Raw genomic sequence first — 20,846 nt, 5'->3', positions numbered from 1 at the left:
ATGGTGTCTGTTCATTTGCCCCAGGATGTTGCCTGGGCCTCTCTCCAGAGAAGCTGCCTGTCACACTGAGTTACTCCAGCATTTTGTGTCTGTCTTCGGTATAAACGAACAACTGCTGTTCCTTCCTACACATGTTGCCTGAGCTGCTGTTCCTCCAGTACTTTGAGTTTTTGCTCAAGATTATATTCCAGTTCCTTAGTTCTCTTCTTTCATTGTGCCTCATGATGTGCTAGGGAAATATATTTTATATTGCAACAGTATCTTTGTCTCTTTATGCATTGGAATTTCATGAATTGTCTTCAAGAATGAACTGGATCTGGAGTGAAAAAAACGTTTCTGTGAGGGAAACCCAATCTTGGCATCTTGGCAAATGATGGGATGTCCACCAGTGACAGAGCCTTATATTTGAGGACGCATTTATTGAAGCAGGATAGGTTAAAAGTTATAAGGCTGGAAGAGATCATAAAATACCAAACGGGAAGGCCTGGACAATTTTGGAAAGGGGGATGAGCTTGTTATGTCTCTTGCAAAAACATGCCTGAGGCAGAATCTGTGGAGGGAATGAATAGATGATATTTAGGGTTGGGACACTTCTTCAAACTGATGGAGTTGGGGGTGAGAAAGCTGGAAAAGAGAGGTGGAGGTGGGGCAAGCCTAGCAAGTGATGGGTGGATACAGGTGATTGGCAGATGGGTGGAGATTGTGACAAAGGCTCGGGGTGAAAACGAGATGAAAGGGTGTCAGATAAAGAGTGAAGTGGAGTGAAATGTAGAGTTGGAGGGAGGGAGGTGGATGGAAGGAGATGGGGAGGAAAAAAGAGGAATAAAAGGACATATGGGACTTGGGGATGTGATGTCAGCATATAGAGGAAGGGAAAGTTGCAGGGTGACTGGGGTAGTGAGAGATCATGAGAGAAATGGGTGTGCAAAGGTTGGGAGGACTGGGGAAAGAGAAGGTGGGGGGTTACTTGAAACTTACTTCAAATTGGAGAATTCAATGTTTACTCAAAATTGGAGAATTCAGAGTTATAGCTCCAGGTTCCATCTGTGTCTTTGTAGTTTATCCCTTGTAGTATGTTGATTTAATCATAAGGTCATAAGGAATACTGGAATTAGGCCATTCCACCCATCAAGTCTACTCTGCCATTCAATCATGGCTGATCCATCCCTCCCTCCTAACCCCATTCTCCTGCCTTCTCCCCTAATCCTCTCGCACCTCTTAATATCTCTTTCTGTCTCTCCACCCATTCAGGCATATTATCTCCATATTATGCCTGTGTATTATTTATATGTCCAGGAGCATCGTCTATCAATCTGCTAGAGTGTTTGGTAAATGTAACTAAGGGGTGGCTAAGTATTGGTGGATGTTGTGTCTTTAGATGTTCAAAGACATCTGCTTGAGTGCTGTAGAAACAATTATTATTACATTATATAAGAGCTCAAAGGCCTGAGTGTTAACCTAGGTGTTAACCTAGGGCAGGTCACAGAGCAGAACGTGCACAGTTGGAATGAACAGGCCATTGTTAGGTTGCCAGTCTGCCTCCTCTGTAGTCTTATGAAGATCTATACTAAGCTCTCAACTACCTACAATCTTCTTAGTGATGTTGATGAACGAACAAACATGATGCCAAGTTAAACTAATCTCCTCTGCCAGTGCATGATCCATATTCCTCCATTCCCTGCATATCCATGTTCCTATCTAAAAGCCACTATTGTAACTGCCTCCACCACCACATTGGGAGAGCATTCCAGGCACCCACTACCACCTGTGTAAAAAAAGAAAATCTGCCCTGCTCATCTCCTTTAAATGTTGCCCCTCTCACCTTAAAGCTGTGCCCTTTCAGCTTTGACATTTCTGCCCTGGGAAAGAGGGTCTGCACCAACGATGCAGAAGTTGCAGGGAATGCACCTTGGCTACAAATCCATGTTGTAATGCACTATGCTTTACCTACCTGTTGCCATTCCAGTACATTTATTATTAATTTGTTAACTGGATTAATCTGCTGATTCTTTCACACATTTTTGTTCACCTGGCCTTCCTTACTTTGAAATGTTCTGATGCAATTGGTTATTTATAGATGTTTTAATCGTGAATGATCTTGTTTGAATTACTAATATCAATGATTATTCACTTCAAGCTGACTGTTGTAATTTTACCCTGTTGCTTAATTATTTACTTAAAATATTTTCCATAATTTTACTCTAATTATCTAATATTTCATTTCGACACCAGGGAGCATTCTTTCGCTATATTCCCATTTTGACCTCCCCACCCTATTGAAACAGTACACTGGGTGACCATATTTCTTATCTTTCTGGTACTCCATATCTATCCATTTCATAGAACATAGAACAGTACAGCACAGGAACATGTCCGTCAGTCCAAAGTGTCTGCGTAGAACATGATGCTAAGTTAAACAAATTTCTTCTGCCTCCATATTATCCATATCACTCCATTCTCTGCATATGCATGTCTAAGCATTAAATGCCACCATCATCTATTTCCAGATGGCTTCTCCTTGTCCAACTGGATAGAGCGTGTCGTGTGTGAATAAAACATCTATTTGTATATTTGAGTAGAGTATTCTTCTGCCTTGACATATTTTCAGTTTTATCCATGTGGAAAAATGTCTGAATTTGTGTCTGTTTATGTGTCAATATCAAGAGTCAGGAGTCAAGAGTGATCAGCTGCACCAACAATGGACCAATTGAATTCTTACTTGGTGCAGATTAAAAGACTCGTAAATGCAAAATACACACAGAAAATATATAATAATCAGAAATACTGTAAATCAATAACCATAGTACTAGATAACTATCATGGTGCAAAAAAAAGATTATATTGTGTATTATGTTAGATCATCTGTGAATCTATTTGGACAAAAATATCTATTTATGTGTTAACTCATTTATTATTTATCTATCTGGATTAGGTATCTCTTTATCTGTCCAGGTAGAGTATATTTTTATCCACTAAGAATATCTCTTTATCTTCTCAGGCAGAGTGTCTCACTGCCATTCGTGAGAGATGAATTCTTTGTCTTACTGGATACCACAGCCTTATATCCGTGTACACTCTACCTATATCTGTCTAGCTACAGTAGGTCGCTTTGTGGTTAGTGTATTTCTTATTATATACTTGAGTAACAATGTCCTTCTCAGGCAGGTAATGGGAAACTACAGTATATCAGGGTCTGATGATACTGTTGCAATGTGGATAAACAGATATTTTATGCTGACCTCAGCATCCTATCATTACTGCACCAACCCCTGCCCCTCTATCGGTCACCTGGATCAGCATCATCTGTCTGATCCCTTTCCATCATTTGCCTACCCACTGATAATCTGCCCTCGTCCAGCCTTAACATCTACCTGACCACCCGCTCATTAACACCACGCATAGCTCCACTCTTCGCCCCTCAGACTGGCCCAACTCCTGAGTGATCTTCTCTCTGCCACAATCTCCATTTTCGTCATTCGTGTGAGATCATTAAAATAACCCTATCAAGTGTGACACTTTGAGCTTTGTGCACAGTACAAGCCAAAGAGCCAAATTAAGTATTGCTTCATTTAAATTTGGTCAGGCAATAGTTTATGCATCCCATTCCTGCCCAGAATGATGGAGATACAGCAACCACAGAGATAGAGACAATCCTTTTAGATGTTTACTTATTCCAATGCAGAAGGCCAATCAATCACATCAGTCCATACTGGCTTCCAACTAAGCAATCCTATCAGTTCCATTTCCTCTTCCTTCCTATCCCACATAACCCTGCACCATGTACAGACTCCACACACACACACAAACTATTGTGATCAGATGGAGTAGGAACTATTGTGTGCACACAGATAAAGGTGTACCTTATCCACACAGTTAAAGTGATGTACTGTATTTTACTCAAATGAACAAACAATTTATTATTGCAATAATGGATAGTCTACCTCATTAGTTTAGACTAAAGATAATTAGTCTCAATTTCTGCACTGATATTGTACCTAAATGGGTAAGTAGACATTTGTTCCCCACACATTGATGTAATATCTGGATAAATAGATACCTCACGCAGATAGAAACATTGGTACATTATCCAGGTAGATACTCTCAAAAGAGAAGTAGAGAGATATTATATTAGAGCAAGTTGGAGACAATTTATCTGTGAAGCAATTCAATATTTACCCATCTATATTAACCCAGATGCTCAAAGAGTGACACCACAAAAGAGATAAACAGAGACTGCTGATGTGTCGATAAAAGAGTGGTATGCCCAGACAAGTGCAGACTGACCATAGCCAGTAGATAAAAATGTGCTACACGGACAGATAAATAGATCTTCCATCCAATTAGAAAAAGAGATTTTGGTGAAGAGAAATAACTTCTTCCGAGACAGTTAGTCTCTGTACACTATCCATCTGAGTTTCTCTTTGTCTCTGCATCAACCCACACAGAGTATTTCTTTATACGTCTTGTATCATATTTATTTATTATAAGGGATTAGTAACTATTTACCATTACCATTTACACTTCGGTTCAGAATCTATTTATGTAAATCTATTGATCCACCTGGAGAGCTAATCGAATTATTAATGTGCATAAAATTTCTGTCTGGTTTCAATTTATCTGCATGATGCATCTTTTTATCTGACAGTACATTATCATTATGTAAATAGGAAAATACCTCCCAATATATTTGGATACAAGCTCGCTCCAGCGATCTGAATACAGTATCTATTTTACTGCTGATTTAAATATCTCTATCCATTTAAACACAATACTCATTTATCTGTCTACCATTAGCATCTATTTACATGTAGTGTGCAGCATCTGTCTGGGATGAGCAGGTTTTATTAGATGTGGTTTAAGTTTGAAAGATTAGGAATGGTATATATTTGTGGGGGACAATGTCAGGTGTTGCATATCGGGCTGTAATATCCATGTTATATACTGTATCCCTGTATCATCCCCTGTAGGGTATTCCTTTACAGGCCCTGTACCATTTCTATTTATTGTAAGGAATGAGTAACTATTTGCTATTACCATTTACTATTACTATTACCATTTGTTACTGGTTTTGCTTTTTGGAAATGGCATGTATTCCTTAAGTGCTGCATTGACTGTCTTGTAGCATTTCTGGGTAAAATTTGTGGTACTCTTTGTGCCTTTAAAGGGTGTCTCTTTAATGACCTCTAAGATGTTTCAGTCTAGTTGGTAGAGTATTTTTCTGTTGGGGTATCTCATCACTGGTGTGCAGTATTTTTCAGTCAGGGTATTGTATCACATCATCTGTTCAGGTGCAACATTTCACTACCTACCCTTCATTTGTCTGAGTGTAGTTTCACATCGGTCTAGTTCCAACAGGCATTGCCTGTGGTCACTGTGCCTCTGCGCACTTGGTCCACAGTAACTTGTACAGATTTTAAATTGTTACTTCAACCACAAGAGCTTTACACCATACCTCCGTACACATGACAATAAACTAAACTAAACTAAAGTGCTCCTCTGATGAAGGGCTGCAGTGAACTGTATCTTCCAGCCATAAATGGCATCATCTGTTCAGGTCTGAACAAATTGTGCATACAGAAGTAATTTGACATTTGCTGGTCGATCACCAAGCCTGACTGGCTGTAAAGGCTATCAAACAATTATTAAAGTGTGTGAATGCCTATTCAAAACTTTCATAAAGCTTCAAATAATTTAATCACATGATGAATAGCCTTTTAAAATTATTTTAAGATAGGTCTTTAAAATGTTTAACTTGCTAGAAATATGTTTAATTATTTCAAGCAACTTCAAAAATCATGAACTATCCAAATCCACCCCCCCCCCCCCCCCCCTTGCCAGGGTTTTTCATTTGTCAAATGGCAGAATCACAATAAATCCAGATGAGACCTCTTCATCTTCCACACTTCAGTATCTCCTTATTTGCCCAGATGTGGCCTCTCTCACTGCCTGGACCCAGCACCTATCTATTCAATTGCATGCTCTCTCTTTTATCTTAGGGTGAAAATGTTAAAAACTAGAGGGACTAATGTTAAGGTGCAAGGGGCAGAATTTAAAAGAGATGTGTGAGGTAAGTTTTTTTACACAGAGAGTGGTGGGTGCCTAGAATACACTAACGTCATGGTGGAGGCAAATAGTGATATTTAAGAGACTTTTGGATGGATTTGCAGGTAATGCAGTGATAAGGATCATGTGCATGCTGAGGGGATTAGTTTGAGTTGCCATCATGTTTGGCACAATCATTGTAGGCAGAAGGGCCTGTCCTATACTGTCCTGTTCTATGTTAATAGCTGATGCTGTATCTCACTATCTCTCCAGGTGCTGTCTCTTTCATCTGTTTGAGTGCAGTACCTCTTTATTTTACCTCTACTTAGCTGTCTGAATGCAGAATCTCTGTTCTGCTTTGCCTCTCTTTCAGTCAGACTGCACTCTCTGCAGTCCTTTACTTGTCAAGTTGCTGTATCCCATTATCTAGCAGAGTGCTGTTCATCTCTTCAACTGGTCTGTGAGGCTTCTATACAGTTTCCCTTCATTGACCTATATGCTTCATCCCTCGGTCAGCTTGCTGCATTTGTCGCATTTTCCACCTGAATGTTGTAGTTCCTTTTTCAGTCTGAGTGTTATTTATTTGTCTATCTGACTAGTGCGTCTATATGGTGAATAGCTTAAAATGTAACAGCCTCGCCACTTTTCATCTGTAAACAGTAACGTATACCTGATGAACACGATTGCAATTTTTACAGAGGGTTGCATAAATGGACAGAACATTTTCCATGTTTATGGACCAGTCTGAAGAAGGGTCCAGATCCAAAATGGCATCTGCCCATTCCCTCCACAGATGCTGCCTGACCTGCTGAATTCCACCAGCACCTCGTACTTTGTTCAAGATTCCAATTTCTTGTGTCTCGAAATGTTCATGGGTGTTGGTTTTATGAGCTTTCAGAAGCCATTTAATAAATTATTCCAAAATGTACTGTAAAATCAAAGATGTAGAAATAAGGAACTATAGATGCTGTAGTTAATACACAGAAGGGCACAAAATGCAGGAGTAACTCAGCAGGCCAGGAAGCATCTCTGGAGAGCATTGATAGGTGATGTTTCTGGTCGAGACCCTTCTTCAGACAAATCCAAAGCTCACGGAAATGAAGTCAATCATTGACCATATTACCTTACCTGTGATGTAGGAGACAGACAAGGGACAATTAACAGCTACTGAAAATTGCAAGATGTGACTGGTACGTCTCACAAGGTTCTCTGCTGGGATTAAATCTTTCACACAACTTAATAATGACCTGGATAGTAGGGATAGAAAGGTGGCATCCAAATGTGTCAAATGCAGAAAGAAAGGTAGTGTTGAATCCAATGCACATGGGAGTATTAAATTGTAAAGACACTTTGATAGATTCAGTGAATAGGTAAAACAATGGCAAATGGAGCTCAATGTAGGGAAATAATGGACTTAACAAAGACACATAATGCTGGAGTAACTCAGCAGATAAGGCAGCATCTCTTGAGAACATGGATAGGCAACTTTTCAGATTGGGGCCCTACTTCAGACTGATTCTAGTGAAGGTGGGGAGAAGGCTGGAAGAGAGGAGAGGTGAGACAAAGTCTGGCAGGGGTGGCATGGAGGTGCAGCGGTAGAGTTGCTGCCTTACAGCATCTGAGACCCGGGTTTGATCCTGACTATGGGTGCTGTCTGTATGGAGTTTGTAGGTTCTCCCCCTGACCACGTGGGTTACCTCCGGTTGCTCTGGTTTCCTCCCACACTCAAAGACGTACAGGTTTGTAGGTTAATTGGCTTCGGTAAAGTTTATAAATTGTCCTTAGTGTGTAGGATAGTGCTAGTGTACGGGCATCGCTGGTCAGCATGGACTTTGTGGGCCGAAGGGCTTGTTTCCGCTCCGTGTCCATAAATTAAACTAAGCAGCACTATGCCAGGGATAGGTTCAATCCTGACCTCGAGTCTTGTCAGTGTGGAGTTTGCACATTGTCCTTTCAATGTGTGGGTTTCCTCCAGGTGTTCCGGTTTCATTCAGGTCCTCCTTTCAGAGGTCACAAACAAAGGCCACTACCCCTTGCGGACAATGGACGTCGTCTATGGAACTGATGCGCTACAATGATGGGAACTACATTCTGCACGCTGTACAGAATTTGCTCCACCTTTGCTCCCCTTTGCTCCACCTTTTGTACTTGAGTTTGTCTTCATTATATTTTTCTATAGTATTGTCTGATCTGATTGGATGGCATGCAAAACAAAGCTTTTCGCTGTACCTCGGTACACGTGACCATAAAAAACCGAAACAAACCTAAACGTAAAGATGTGATAACATCAGACACAAGGTAGATTTAAGATGATCTTGGCATGGCTGGAGAATTTTTGTTATGCTTCAACAATTAGTTAGACTGGAATAGTGGAAGCACAAATGTTTCTGAGACGCAAGAGGTGTGTCGCACAGTGGTGCAGTTGAAGAGTTGCTTCCTTACAGCGCCGGAGATCCGGGTTGGATCTTGACTGCGGGTGCTGTCTGTACGGAGTTTGTGTGATCTCCCAGTGACTGCTTGGGTTTTCTCCAGGTGCTCCGGTTTCTTTCCACATTCCAAAGATAAGCAGGTTTGTAGGTTCATTAGCTTCTGTGAATTTTATCCAGTGTGTAGGATAGATATTGTGTACAGATGATCATTGGTCGGCATGGACTTAGTGGTACGAAGGGCTTGTTTCCAAGAAGGGCCTGTGCTTGGTCTCGCTGATATGTAGGAGATGTAGGAGTATATGGTTGATCTTCTTTTTGACATGGTTGAGTAAAGTGTCCTTGGGAACTTGGCACTTGGGAACAGTCAACAATTTTGCATGGGGCGTACATGTCCTGTGGACAAAAAAAATATTTGTCATAGTTATTCTGTTTAGTTCATCCGTTTGCATGCTTTTGCCAATTGAACTTTAAGAGTATTAATTTATATGTATCTGTCCTTGATTTCAAAATTAGTTGATCCGGTCATTCTATCTAATTTCTATGTTGATATTTTATCTATCGATGTTCTATATCCATATGTGTATCACAATACAAAATCTGTTTAATTAACTGGATAGAGTATATATTTTTCTGGATGTAGTCGAGATTTGTCTATCTGGGTACAACACACACTATATCTTTCAGTACATTTGGATTAGCATATACATTTATCTTGCTATAAGAGTACTCTATTTAACTATTTGGATGTGGTATCCGCCCATTCACATATTGAGGTCTTGTTTCTGTTTTTCTATGTGGATATGCTATCTATTTATATACTGCATATTTATCTATCAGTGTACTGCCTCTATTGATCAATCAGGAGATTCCATCAATTAAATTATCAGGGAACACTATCAATATCCATCAGGTTATTGCTTCTATTGATCTGCTGAGTTACTTATGCATTTTCCTACCTAGCTATTCATTCTATTTAGATATTGGAATACAATATCATTTTTTTTGTCCAGATAGTTTAACTCCATGTGTTGTATCTAATTATTTGTCAGGATAATGTTTTTTTTTGTAATCCGAGTAATGTATTTAATGCTTATCTGCGGAGAGTATCTTTTTATTTATCTGAGTGTAGATTTTCTTTTTATTTATCTCAGTGCTACATTTTATTATCAGCATTCAATGTCTGTCAATCTACATGGATCCATTTCCAGATTTAAATGCAGTGGCTATTTATCGATATGCATATTAACTTTTTTTTAATTGAGCATCTGGTTATCATCTGGATATTGATTTATTTTAACCTAAATCCTATCCAGCTATTTGGATTCTGTTTTTATCCCTGACACTGTACCAGTTTATCTGATTCAATTAATTTATCTATCAGCTTTCTGTATACTTGTTTACCTGCGCACAATTTGTATATCTGATACAATATGTATTTATCCAGTTGGCTACTACATCTATGGTGTCCTCGATAAAGTATCTGTTTAAAGAGATACTCAATCAGTTGGGCATTACGGGGCTGGCAAAGAAGAGGGCCATTCAATCCGCAAGTGAAGCCGCAGAGAAAGCCACTAGATGGCTTTGGATTAAGAGGGCTGATCCGTGGGCAGTTGCTGCTGGGACGCGTCGGGGCCTGATCAACCCTGGCTGGGTGGCCTGGGCGAGGGTTTCTGATGTTGTGAGACCCGAAATACCCAATGACCCAGGTCACATCACTGAGGATGCGTCCCAGTGCAGCCAGAAGATGTATCTTGCACATATTTACCCTAATGTTGTATTTCTTTATCGATTTTACTATTCCATTCCATTCTGACTTCATCAATCTATCTAGGTATAATATCTATTTCTCCACACAGTTATTTTGTGTTTGGATGCATTAGCTATTTAGTGCCTATGTGGAGAAAATATATGACCTGTATGTTATAGATTTTTCCTCTCTCTGCAAACTGTATCTTAATGTCCATGTGAAGATTCAATGCCCAGTTATCTGCTTGCATTAATCCATTTGAGTACTGTGTCTGAAAACAGAAAATGTTACCAACACATAGAGTGCATCTGTGGAAAGAGAAACAGAATTATGATTTCAGTCGCTGAGCCTGTTTGTCAGTGTTCTGACCAACGGTCTCAGGTATGAAACATTAAATCTGTTCCTCTTCCCACAGATGCGGCCTCTCCTGCTGAGTGTTCAAACATTTTTTTGTTTTTATTTCAGATTTCTGGCATCTGCAGTTGTCCCATATTTTTCAGGGGATTGTTTACCTTTGTCCATCAAGCATTGTATGGTATCTACAGTTTTTTATCTATTTGGCTAAATTAGTGTTAGTTGTAATTCAGTTGGCAGGTGGCAACGGGTTTGGCCAGTTGACACACTGGTTTGTGTCACCAAGTCGTGAGTTGACATTCCATCAATGTCACAGTGGTTGGCACAGTGGCGCAGCAGTAGATTTGCTGCCTGACAGCACCAGACCCGGGTTTGAACCTGACTCGGGGTGCTGTCTGCCGGGAGTTTGCACGTTCTCCCTGTGACCGTGTGGGGCTGTGGTTCCCTCCCACATTCCAAAGACGCGCAGTTTTGTAGATTAATTGGCTTCTGTAAATTGTCCCAAGAGTGTAGCATAGAACTAGTGGACGGGGTGATTGCTTGCTGGTCGCCGCGGAATCAGTGGGCCAAAGGGCCTGTTCCCATGCTGTATCTCTAAACTAAACTAAATTAAACTAAACATTCAGCTCTACTGAAGCGAAATATCAGATGGCCAATTTACACACTGTGATCAGGCTGTGTGTAAATTGGCTGCCAGGTTCACTGCTCCATAACAGTGAGCACATTTCATTCAGTGCCTCGCTAACCGCAACACACCTCTGAAACATCTAACATTAAGAATCACACTCCCAACATTTTTCAATGTCAATTTTCTATCTAGATGCTGCAAAGGACCTGTCTATGTATTCATCTGGATATTAATTGTTGAATACTATATCTACGTGCCTGATCATAAAAAGTATATACTGTAAAAGTAAATAGATATGTACTATACACTGACATTTGTTTTCTAAATTTATTCGCTGTCACGAACATAACTGTTTTGTGTGAAGGTCTCACAAAATGCCACAGAACGAAGGGTCTCGACCCGAAACGTCACCCATTCCTTCTCTCCAGAGATGCTGCCTGACCCGCTGAGTTACTCCAGCATTTTGTGATACCTTCGATTTGTACCAGCATCTGCAGTTAATTTCCTACTGTTTTGTGTGAAATATCTTGAGTTCACTGCTGATTTATATATTAGCACTGGCTTATATATATACCCCAAATACTCCCATTTATACAGCACCTGTTAACTATTTTGGGGTAGCCAAAAGAGTTTAATAGTTCGGTCAGTAATTTTGAAGTTGAGTCAAAGTTGTAATACCATTGGATATGATCTTTATCTAACTGTATAAGAAAATAACTGCAGATGCTGGTACAAATCGAAGGTATTTATTCACAAAATGCTGGAGTAACTCAGCAGGTCAGGCAGCATCTCGGGAGAGAAGGAATGGGTGACGTTTCGGGTCTAGACCCTTCATCGGTACCCATTCCTTCTCTCCCGAGATGCTGCCTGACCTGCTGAGTTAATCCAGCATTTTGTGAATAAATTTTTATCTAACTATTTACCGGTATATAACCACTATATATCTATCAACAGTCTCTGTGATTTCAAATGCAGAATTTCTTACGATGTGCAATGTGAAAATTTTCAGGGAAAGAATGGACCTTTATTTATGCACTTTTGAGAGAATGGGCTTTGTATGGGTTAGGCAAAGCACGAACAATATGTGTGGAGGTGCATCTCTTGATATTTAAACAGTACCTCTTTAACTAGTAAATCTTTATTGATCAGAGAACAAGATTGGGATCTGTATGTAATGTCGTGGCAATTTTCACCAGCACAACTCTGAGAAAGAGGCTCTTTCAAAGCATGCAACATAATCAAAGTCCTTTCCCACCCTGTTCCCTGCTCCCATCGGGCAGAAGATACAAAAACATGAAAGCACATACTTATTAACAGCAGCTCCCCCTCTAGTCATCAGGCTGATGAACGGTCCTCCCATAAGCTGGGAAGCAGTCTCGATCTTCCAACCTACCTCATGTGGGCATTGTACTTTTTCTCTGAAAATGTTAAGCTACACTGCAGAGAAACTACGTTTTGCATTCTGATATTTTTCTCAATGCTCTACCCCTTATACTTGAGTGTGGCTTGATTGTACCCACGTACAATCCAGTCATTATCTGATTGAATCAGACCACATGCAAATTCCACAGTAGCACAGCAGTAGAGTTGTTGCCTTATGGTGCTTGCAGCACCGGAGACCTGGGTTCGATCCCGACTATGGGTGCCGTCTGTACGGAGTTTGAACATTCGCCCCGTGACCGCATGGGTTGTCTCTGAGATCTTCGGTTTTCTCCCACACTCCAAAGACGTGCAGGTATGTAGGTTAATTGGCTTGGTGTATGTGTAAATTGTCCCTTGTGTGTGTAGGGTAGTGTTAATGTGTGGGGATTGCTGGTCGGTGCGGACTCGGTGGGCGGTGTTTCCGCCCTATATCTCTAAACTAAACTAGACAAAAGCTTTTCCCTGTATCTCGGTACATGTGACAATAATGATCCGAAACCCAAACCATTTATTGCACTGACACCTTGCTTCCTCTTGTGTTCACTTCTGCAGGCGGTTCGGGACCAAATGTGCTGCTTGTCAGCAGGGGATCCCGCCCACTCAGGTTGTCCGCAGGGCTCAGGACTTTGTCTATCACCTGCAGTGCTTCGCCTGCATCGTATGCAAGCGGCAACTGGCCACGGGCGATGAGTTCTACCTCATGGAGGATAGCAGGCTGGTCTGTAAGGGGGACTACGAGGCAGCCAAGCAAAGAGGTCAGTGATACCAGACGGATGTAGAAACACACAGCACCATTACATCAGTGCGTCACTTCCAAACACTGGAGCAACACTTAAATATTTAACATCTTGCTGCAACTATCAGGTCGCTGTCAAATCATGTTTAATTGCCAGAAATGACCCATTCAATGGAAGTAATCAATTGATACCTGCTGCCAGGGACGTTTTTACAGCATTATGGGCTCCCGGGCAAAGCATTGTACTGGGGCCCCTACCGTTACTCTCCGGACCCCCCTTTCCCTACCAGCCCCCCCCTGTCGTGCCGGCGAAAAGCACTTACCGAAAAGCACTTAGCGATGGACTTACGGTGCTACATTGTTGCGAAAAGCACTTACAGATCGCTGTGAGAAGCACTGAAAATGTGAAAAAAGCACTTATTGAACCTACATTTTTAAAGTAGTATTTATTTATTGCAAGTCACTTAACATACACAGATCAGCATGGGGCCCCCGGGCAAGTGCCCATCAGGCCCATGCGTTAAGACGGCCCTGCCTGCTGCTGATGTGACAGTCAGGAAAGCAAGCACAAAAATCTGACCATATTGTGACAATTAGTCTTTTTATCCTCAAATTTTAAAAAACCTGCCAATACTGGACATCCAAAATATGGTGACACGCTTTGTTTCAGGTCAGGCAGCTTCAGTGGAGTTAATGTTTCAGGTCCCAGACTCTTTCAGTGTTTCCGGCATTTTCCGTGGCCAGGTCTGTATACGCACATCATTGAGCAAAACACAAAGTGCTGGAGGAACTCAGCTTGTCAGGCAGCATCTATGGAGAGAACGGACAGATGATGGCCCTGGTTGGGACTCCTCTTCAGACTGAAATCACCTGAAACGTTGCCTGTCCATTTCCCCCCACAGATGCTGCCTGACCCGCTGAGTTCTTCCAGCACTTTGTGTTTCGCAGGAGATTCCTGCATCTCCAGTCTCTTGTGTCTCTCATAGTATTGGTTTGTTTATCATTGTTTTGGACAAGACACTGTCTCATGCACAAGGCCCAAAAATGTCCCTTTTGTCTAGTGATGAATCTACAAGCCCACATGAATGCTGATATCTAGACACAATATAATGTATGTAAAAAAAATACACCCGCTCTCAGCCACATACCACACTTACAAACTTCAATATGAGTCTATACAAACGGACGGATCTATGTACCCTGCACATACACTCTGATATCCAGAAATGCTCGTCACTGTATTATTTTCCAATAATAAACATTATTCCTGATGAAAATTATATACAAAGCAAAAACTGTGCAACATTCTTGGTGTCCCTACATTAAATATTGCTCGTGTTATATCCAGTCGTGTTGGCACCTCCCCTTTTCTTCACACATTGCACCATTACCACACATGTGCCCATCCCCCAGGAGTGATGTCTCTTCTATTGTTTGAGGGGTGTCCTCACCAGACTCTGACCCTCCATGTCCAGTAGTGGAAGGACCTTTAGAGTCTGATCCGCCCAACAAATGCCTTTGCATTGGCTGCACCAAGCTTCAGTGTGCCACTCACTGTGCACTCCTACAGTCCATGAACTGCTGCAGTTCCCAGACAGACATCTCGCTGCGCTGAGGGACCAACAGGTTTCTGACAGACCAAGGAACACCCAGTTGATGTCTTCCAGCAGCCCTTGCATGGACACAGTCCCATTGCCCCAACCAGGGATACAGGCACCCACAAGAGTGAAAGGTCTTTTCTCTTCGTGCCCCCTTTTACTGATGGTATTGCTACTCTGAGAGCTGGTCATTGGCCAACTGCAAGAAGCCTGCCTGTTCCCGTTTAGTTGGTTGGATGACGCAGAGGGGTTTTCCATTTTCTTTCAGAAGCGGAAACCAATGCCAAGAGGCCACGGACCACCATCACTGCCAAACAGTTGGAGACGCTGAAGAACGCCTACAACAACTCGCCCAAACCAGCGCGCCATGTACGAGAGCAGCTCTCTTCCGAGACGGGACTCGACATGCGTGTGGTCCAGGTAAGGATATACCGTCTCTGCCTTCTCTTAAACCACAAGGCAGGGAATCAGAGCAGTAATGCAGGAGATACAGTGTCAGACACAGCCAGTCTAAAGAAGGGTCCCGACAATAGACAATAGGTGCAGGAGTAGGCCATTCAGCCCTTCGAGCCAGCACCGCCATTCAATGCGATCATGGCTGATCACTCTCAATCAGTACCCCGTTCCTGCCTTCTCCCCATACCCCCTCACTCCGCTATCATTAAGAGCTCTATCCAGCTCTCTCTTGAAAGCATCCAACGAACTGGCCTCCACTGCCTTCTGAGGCAGAGAATTCCACACCTTCACCACTCTCTGACTGAAAAAGTTCTTCCTCATCTCCGTTCTAAATGGCCTACCCCTTATTCTTAAACTGTGGCCCCTTGTTCTGGACTCCCCCAACATTGGGAACATGTTTCCTGCCTCTAATGTGTCCAATCCCCTAATTATCTTATATGTTTCAATAAGATCCCCCCTCATCCTTCTAAATTCCAGTGTATACAAGCCTAATTGCTCCAGCCTTTCAACATACGACAGTCCCGCCATTCCGGGAATTAACCTAGTGAACCTACGCTGCACGCCCTCAATAGCAAGAATATCCTTCCTCAAATTTGGAGACCAAAACTGCACACAGTACTCCAGGTGCGGTCTCACCAAGGCCCGGTACAACTGTAGAAGGACCTATTTGCTCCTATACTCAACTCCTCTTGTTATGAAGGCCAACATTCCATTGGCTTTCTTCACTGCCTGCTGTACCTGCATGCTTTCTTTCAGTGACTGATGCACTAGGACACCCAGATCTCGTTGAACATCCCCTCTTCCTAACTTGACACCATTCAGATAATAATCTGCCTTTCTATTTTTACTTCCAAAGTGAATAACCTCACACTTATCTACATTAAACTGCATCTGCCATGTATCCGCCCACTCACACAACCTGTCCAAGTCACCCTGCAGCCTTATTGCATCTTCCTCACAATTCACACTACCCCCCAGCTTAGTATCATCTGCAAATTTGCTAATGGTACTTTTAATCCCTTCATCTAAGTCATTAATGTATATCGTAAATAGCTGGGGTCCCAGCACCGAACCTTGTGGTACCCCACTGGTCACTGCCTGCCATTCTGAAAGGGACCCATTTATCCCCACTCTTTGCTTTCTATCTGTCAACCAATTTTCTACCGACCCGAAACAACATTGGCCCATTCCCTCCACAGATGCTGCCTGACCCGCTGAGTACCTCCAGCACTTTGTGTTTTACTCAAGATTCCACCATCCGCTATTCCTTGTGTCTCAGTAACACAGACCATTGATTAGGACTGAATATAAAATATCTGTTGAATGCTTTTTAAAGTGCAGTTGCTGGAAATCTAAAAATAAAAAAATGCAAGAAATAGTCGCCAGGTCAGGCAACATCCGTGGGGAGGGAAACAGAGATGATGTAGGTACAAGAAACTGCAAATGCTGGAATCGGTGGGCCAAGCCCTTCACAGATGCTGACCATCACACTGAGTTCTACCAGCATGTTGTGTTTTGAACAGAGATAATGTTTAAGTTTGAAGACTTGGGCGACACAGTGGCACAGCTAGTTGAGCAACAGCAACAGAGACCCGGCTTCAATCCTGGCCTTCGGGTACCGTCTGTGTGGAGTTTACACATTCTTCTAGGACTGTACGGGTTTCCTTCCTTATTCCAAATACCTGCAGGTTTGTAGGTTAATTGACCCTCTGTATAATTGCCCCATGTGTGTAGATGTGAAAGTGGAATAACACAGAACTAGTGCGAATGGGTGATTGATAGTCGGCGTGGACTCGGTGGGCCGAAGGAACTATTTCTGTGCTCTCTCTCTCAAACTAAAAAACTCCACCTCAGAGCTGGGAAGGAGCCGAAGAAAGATTGTTAAGATGGATGAGGGAAATGTCTCTGGGGGTCTGGGTCCGTGCTGTATGACTCAACAACCTATAAGGAGTAATTGTTTAACTTTACAAAGTAAGCCCCAGAACATAAAACAGTAACCGAATACCGAGTTGGAATAGATTATTTCCAGGTTTGGTGGTAGCGACTATCAGCTACCAATGGGATTGGTGATGGAGCCCAGCAGTCCACAAACTATATCAATGATTTCAATAGGGAGACCAAGTATAATATATCCAAATGTAATCCATCAATAGATATCGATGATAAAGGAATCAAAATCTTTGGGTTACTGCAGGAAAGTTCTATGTTCTATAAAAATAAACATACACAAAGTTCTGGAGTAACTCAGCAGATCAGGCAGCCTCTGTAGGGAGAAATGGACAGGCAACATGATAGATGATGTTTTGGGTCAGGGTGCCAACTCAAAACATCATCTGTCCATGTTCTCCAGAGATGCTGCCTGACCTGCTGAGTTACTCCAGCACTTTGTGCCTTTTTCTTTTGTAAACCAGCATCTGTTGTTCCTTGTTTCTATGTTCTGTTTACCAAATTATGCTTTTAAAATGTCTTTGTTTTATTTTAATTAATTTTGGGAGATTCTGCATCCCAGACCAGGGCCGTCTTAACGCATGGGCCTGATGGGCACTTGCCCAGGGGCCCACGAGCATAGGGGCCCCATGCTGATCTGTGTATGTTAAGTGACTTGCAATAAATAAATACTACTTTAAAAATGTAGGTTCAATAAGTGCTTTTTTCGCAACATTTTCGGTCCCTAAGTGTTTCTCACAGCGATCTGTAAGTGCTTTTCGCAACAATGTAGCACCCTAAGTCCATCGCTAAGTGTTTTTCGGTGTGCTTTTCGCCGGCACGACAGGGGGGGGCTGGTAGGGAAAGGGGGGTGGGGAGAGTAACGGTAGGGGCCCCAGTACACTGCTTTGTTCGGGGGCCCATAATGCTGTAAAAACGGCCCTGTCCCAGACCCCATGTCATTGTCAAAACTGATTCCCTTTAGTCCCACTGTTTTCACTTGACTAGATAATCAACCGAATCTATAAAATGACCCGGATTAACATGGGTCTTTCCTAACTGAACCAGTGTTCACATGAATCGTTTTGTTTAGAAAGCAGGAAAACGGGTAGATATTAATTTAAGGTTGGACTTGCAACCATAACAACAGTATAAAAAGAAGAAAATGAAAAAAGAAAATGAAATGAAATGGGAAGGAAGTAAGTAAAAAACTGTACTTCTGTGAAGGAAACTATTTCAATACAGGCAGAGATTGTGCAAATAAATAAATTCATTCAGTATTCTGCCATGCTTGGGAGTTTACTTCAAAGAAATAATATTCCTTGTTTTAATCCCTTCTTTTCTTCAACTGACATTATCCACCTAAAGATCCCAACAGCTTGATGCTTATTTCTGGTGTCTACAAGATGGCTCAGCAAAGGGCCCCTAAATTTAAAAAAGGTATGACCAGCTGTGCAGATTGGATGGAAGATGTTATATTTATAAACAATAACCATGGTCAGCACAGACATGATGGACTGAAGGGTCTGCTCCTGTACTGTACTGTTCTAAGTTCAATGAAAGTAGTGCTGGAGCAAAATATCGAGCATTATTTTACAGAATGGTTGGGCAAGCACTGGGGGTCAATAGGTCTTCCGCTATTTCTCATGTTCCCGTTTAGCATTGATCAACTTTGATTATTTTCAAGCAGAAATGCATAAAATCATTTCTGGAAATTGGTTGGTGGCATAATTGGTCACTGTAAATTGCCCCTAGTAGGTAAGTAAGTAGTAGAATCTGACGAGAGTTAATGAGAATGAGGAGAGAATGAAGTGGGATTAGCGTAGGATTAGTGTAAATAAGTGCTTAATGGTTGGCACAGATTTGGTTTCCAAAGGCTCTGTTTCCAGACTACCTGCATCGGTGAACGTCTGTGAAATGAAGCTGCAATATGATCGGTTAAGAAAACCACCACGTTGCAGTATTGGTTGGATTTGAATTATTATTCCGCTTCAGAGTTGCTGAAGATTTAACAGAACACTGGAGAATTTGCTGCCACCACAACGTTTTTCACTGCTGTAGTGCAATTAAATGGTTCAATTACTCCAACATGGTCTTCAACCTTGCAAGTATTGGGGTGGAACAGTGGTGCAGTGTGTGGAGGAGACCTGATAGAAATATATAAAATTATGAAAGGCATAGCAAGGGTGGACAGTCAGGAGGACCATGTCCCAGGGTGGAAATGTCAAAGACTAGAGGGCATAGCTTTATAGTGGGAGGGACAAAATTTAAAGGAGATGTGCAGGGCAGGTTTTTTTTTATACAGAGAGTGGTGGGTGCTTAGAATGTGCTGCCAGGGGTGGTGGTAGAGACAGGTGTGAGAGGGGCATTTAGGAGGCTTTTAAATAGACACATGGATATGCAGGGGATGGAGGGATATGGATCAAGTGCAGGCAGAGGAGACTAGTGTAACTTGGCATCATGTTCGGCACAGATATTATGGGCCAAAGGGCCTGTTCCTGTGTGATACTGTTCGATGTTCTAAGTGGGCAAAGGTGCTCAGGATATAGAATTTCAGACCTATTCATTTAACACAATCCACTCCGTGTCGTGATGGGACTTGGCGTGTGGAGTGTCAGCACCTTTGCCCCTTTTTCTCTGGTAAAAGTAGATCCAAGCAGGAGGCTGTGTGCGGAATGGTGGCGCACTGAGGGAGGGAGGGGACTGACTGAGAGAGGATCACATGCTCACGAGTTGTTGCCCTTGGATGCTGTAGGTACTAATTGAGCATTGCAAATCCATGATACTGCCTTTCCATTGCTTTTAATCACAGATTGCTGTTTCTATAAGACAAATGGCTAGTATTGGGATAACGGGTCATGCCTTTATCTTGCTATGTGCAGGGATGCTTGGAGATTAAGAGGTTACAAAAGCATTCGGAGTACAGAACTAGGCCAGCTGTTTTGTAACTTTATGCTCCATTTATTTAACTTGGGCCCTTGTCTATGTAATCGCATCCATGGAACCTGTTAATCCTTCTCTCTTATTTGTTTACTTAGCTTCCCTGTAATTATATCCATCCTGTTTCTCTCAACTACTTCCCTTGGTAGTAAGCTCTACTGTGTCTGACTAAAGACATTCTTCCTCAATTCCCCATTGGATCAATCAGCAAAATATCTTCATTTATCTGCCCTACATTTTGTCTCGGGCAAATATTTTCTGTGCGGCCAGCTGATCAAATATATTCTACAATCTTAGACCTTTATGATGTGTGTACATTTCTAAGATTTGTATGTTGACTGTGGAAGGAAGCCAAGTCAATGGGATCAATGCCATTGCTCATCATGTGTTTGACTCACTTCTGATGATCACATCTACACTAAGTGCTTGGTTACAGGAACTGTCTGCAGTTTACACTGAGGGTCATCTTTGCTGTAAGGTATAGAGGCCACTCCACACAATCACCGCCTGTGACTAAACGTTCAATGAGACGAACAGTTGCGGTCACTCAGCATTAATAGCCAAACGT

General features: G+C 42.0%; 1 protein-coding gene across 1 annotated transcript in view; it reads left to right on the top strand.

Annotated features, from left to right (window-relative positions):
* Positions 1-20,846, top strand: part of lhx3 (LIM homeobox 3) — a 48,505-nt gene that overhangs the window by 22,697 nt on the left and 4,962 nt on the right. Inside the window, exons 4-5 of the mRNA XM_078425884.1 lie at positions 13,175-13,377; positions 15,225-15,376. Coding sequence (XP_078282010.1) covers positions 13,175-13,377; positions 15,225-15,376 — 355 coding nt within the window. The remainder of the gene's footprint in view (positions 1-13,174; positions 13,378-15,224; positions 15,377-20,846) is intronic.

This window comes from Rhinoraja longicauda, chromosome 31, assembly GCF_053455715.1.
Source record: "Rhinoraja longicauda isolate Sanriku21f chromosome 31, sRhiLon1.1, whole genome shotgun sequence".
Classification (NCBI taxonomy): Eukaryota; Metazoa; Chordata; class Chondrichthyes; order Rajiformes; family Arhynchobatidae; genus Rhinoraja; species Rhinoraja longicauda.
This window is presented reverse-complemented; position numbering and strand designations above follow the sequence as displayed.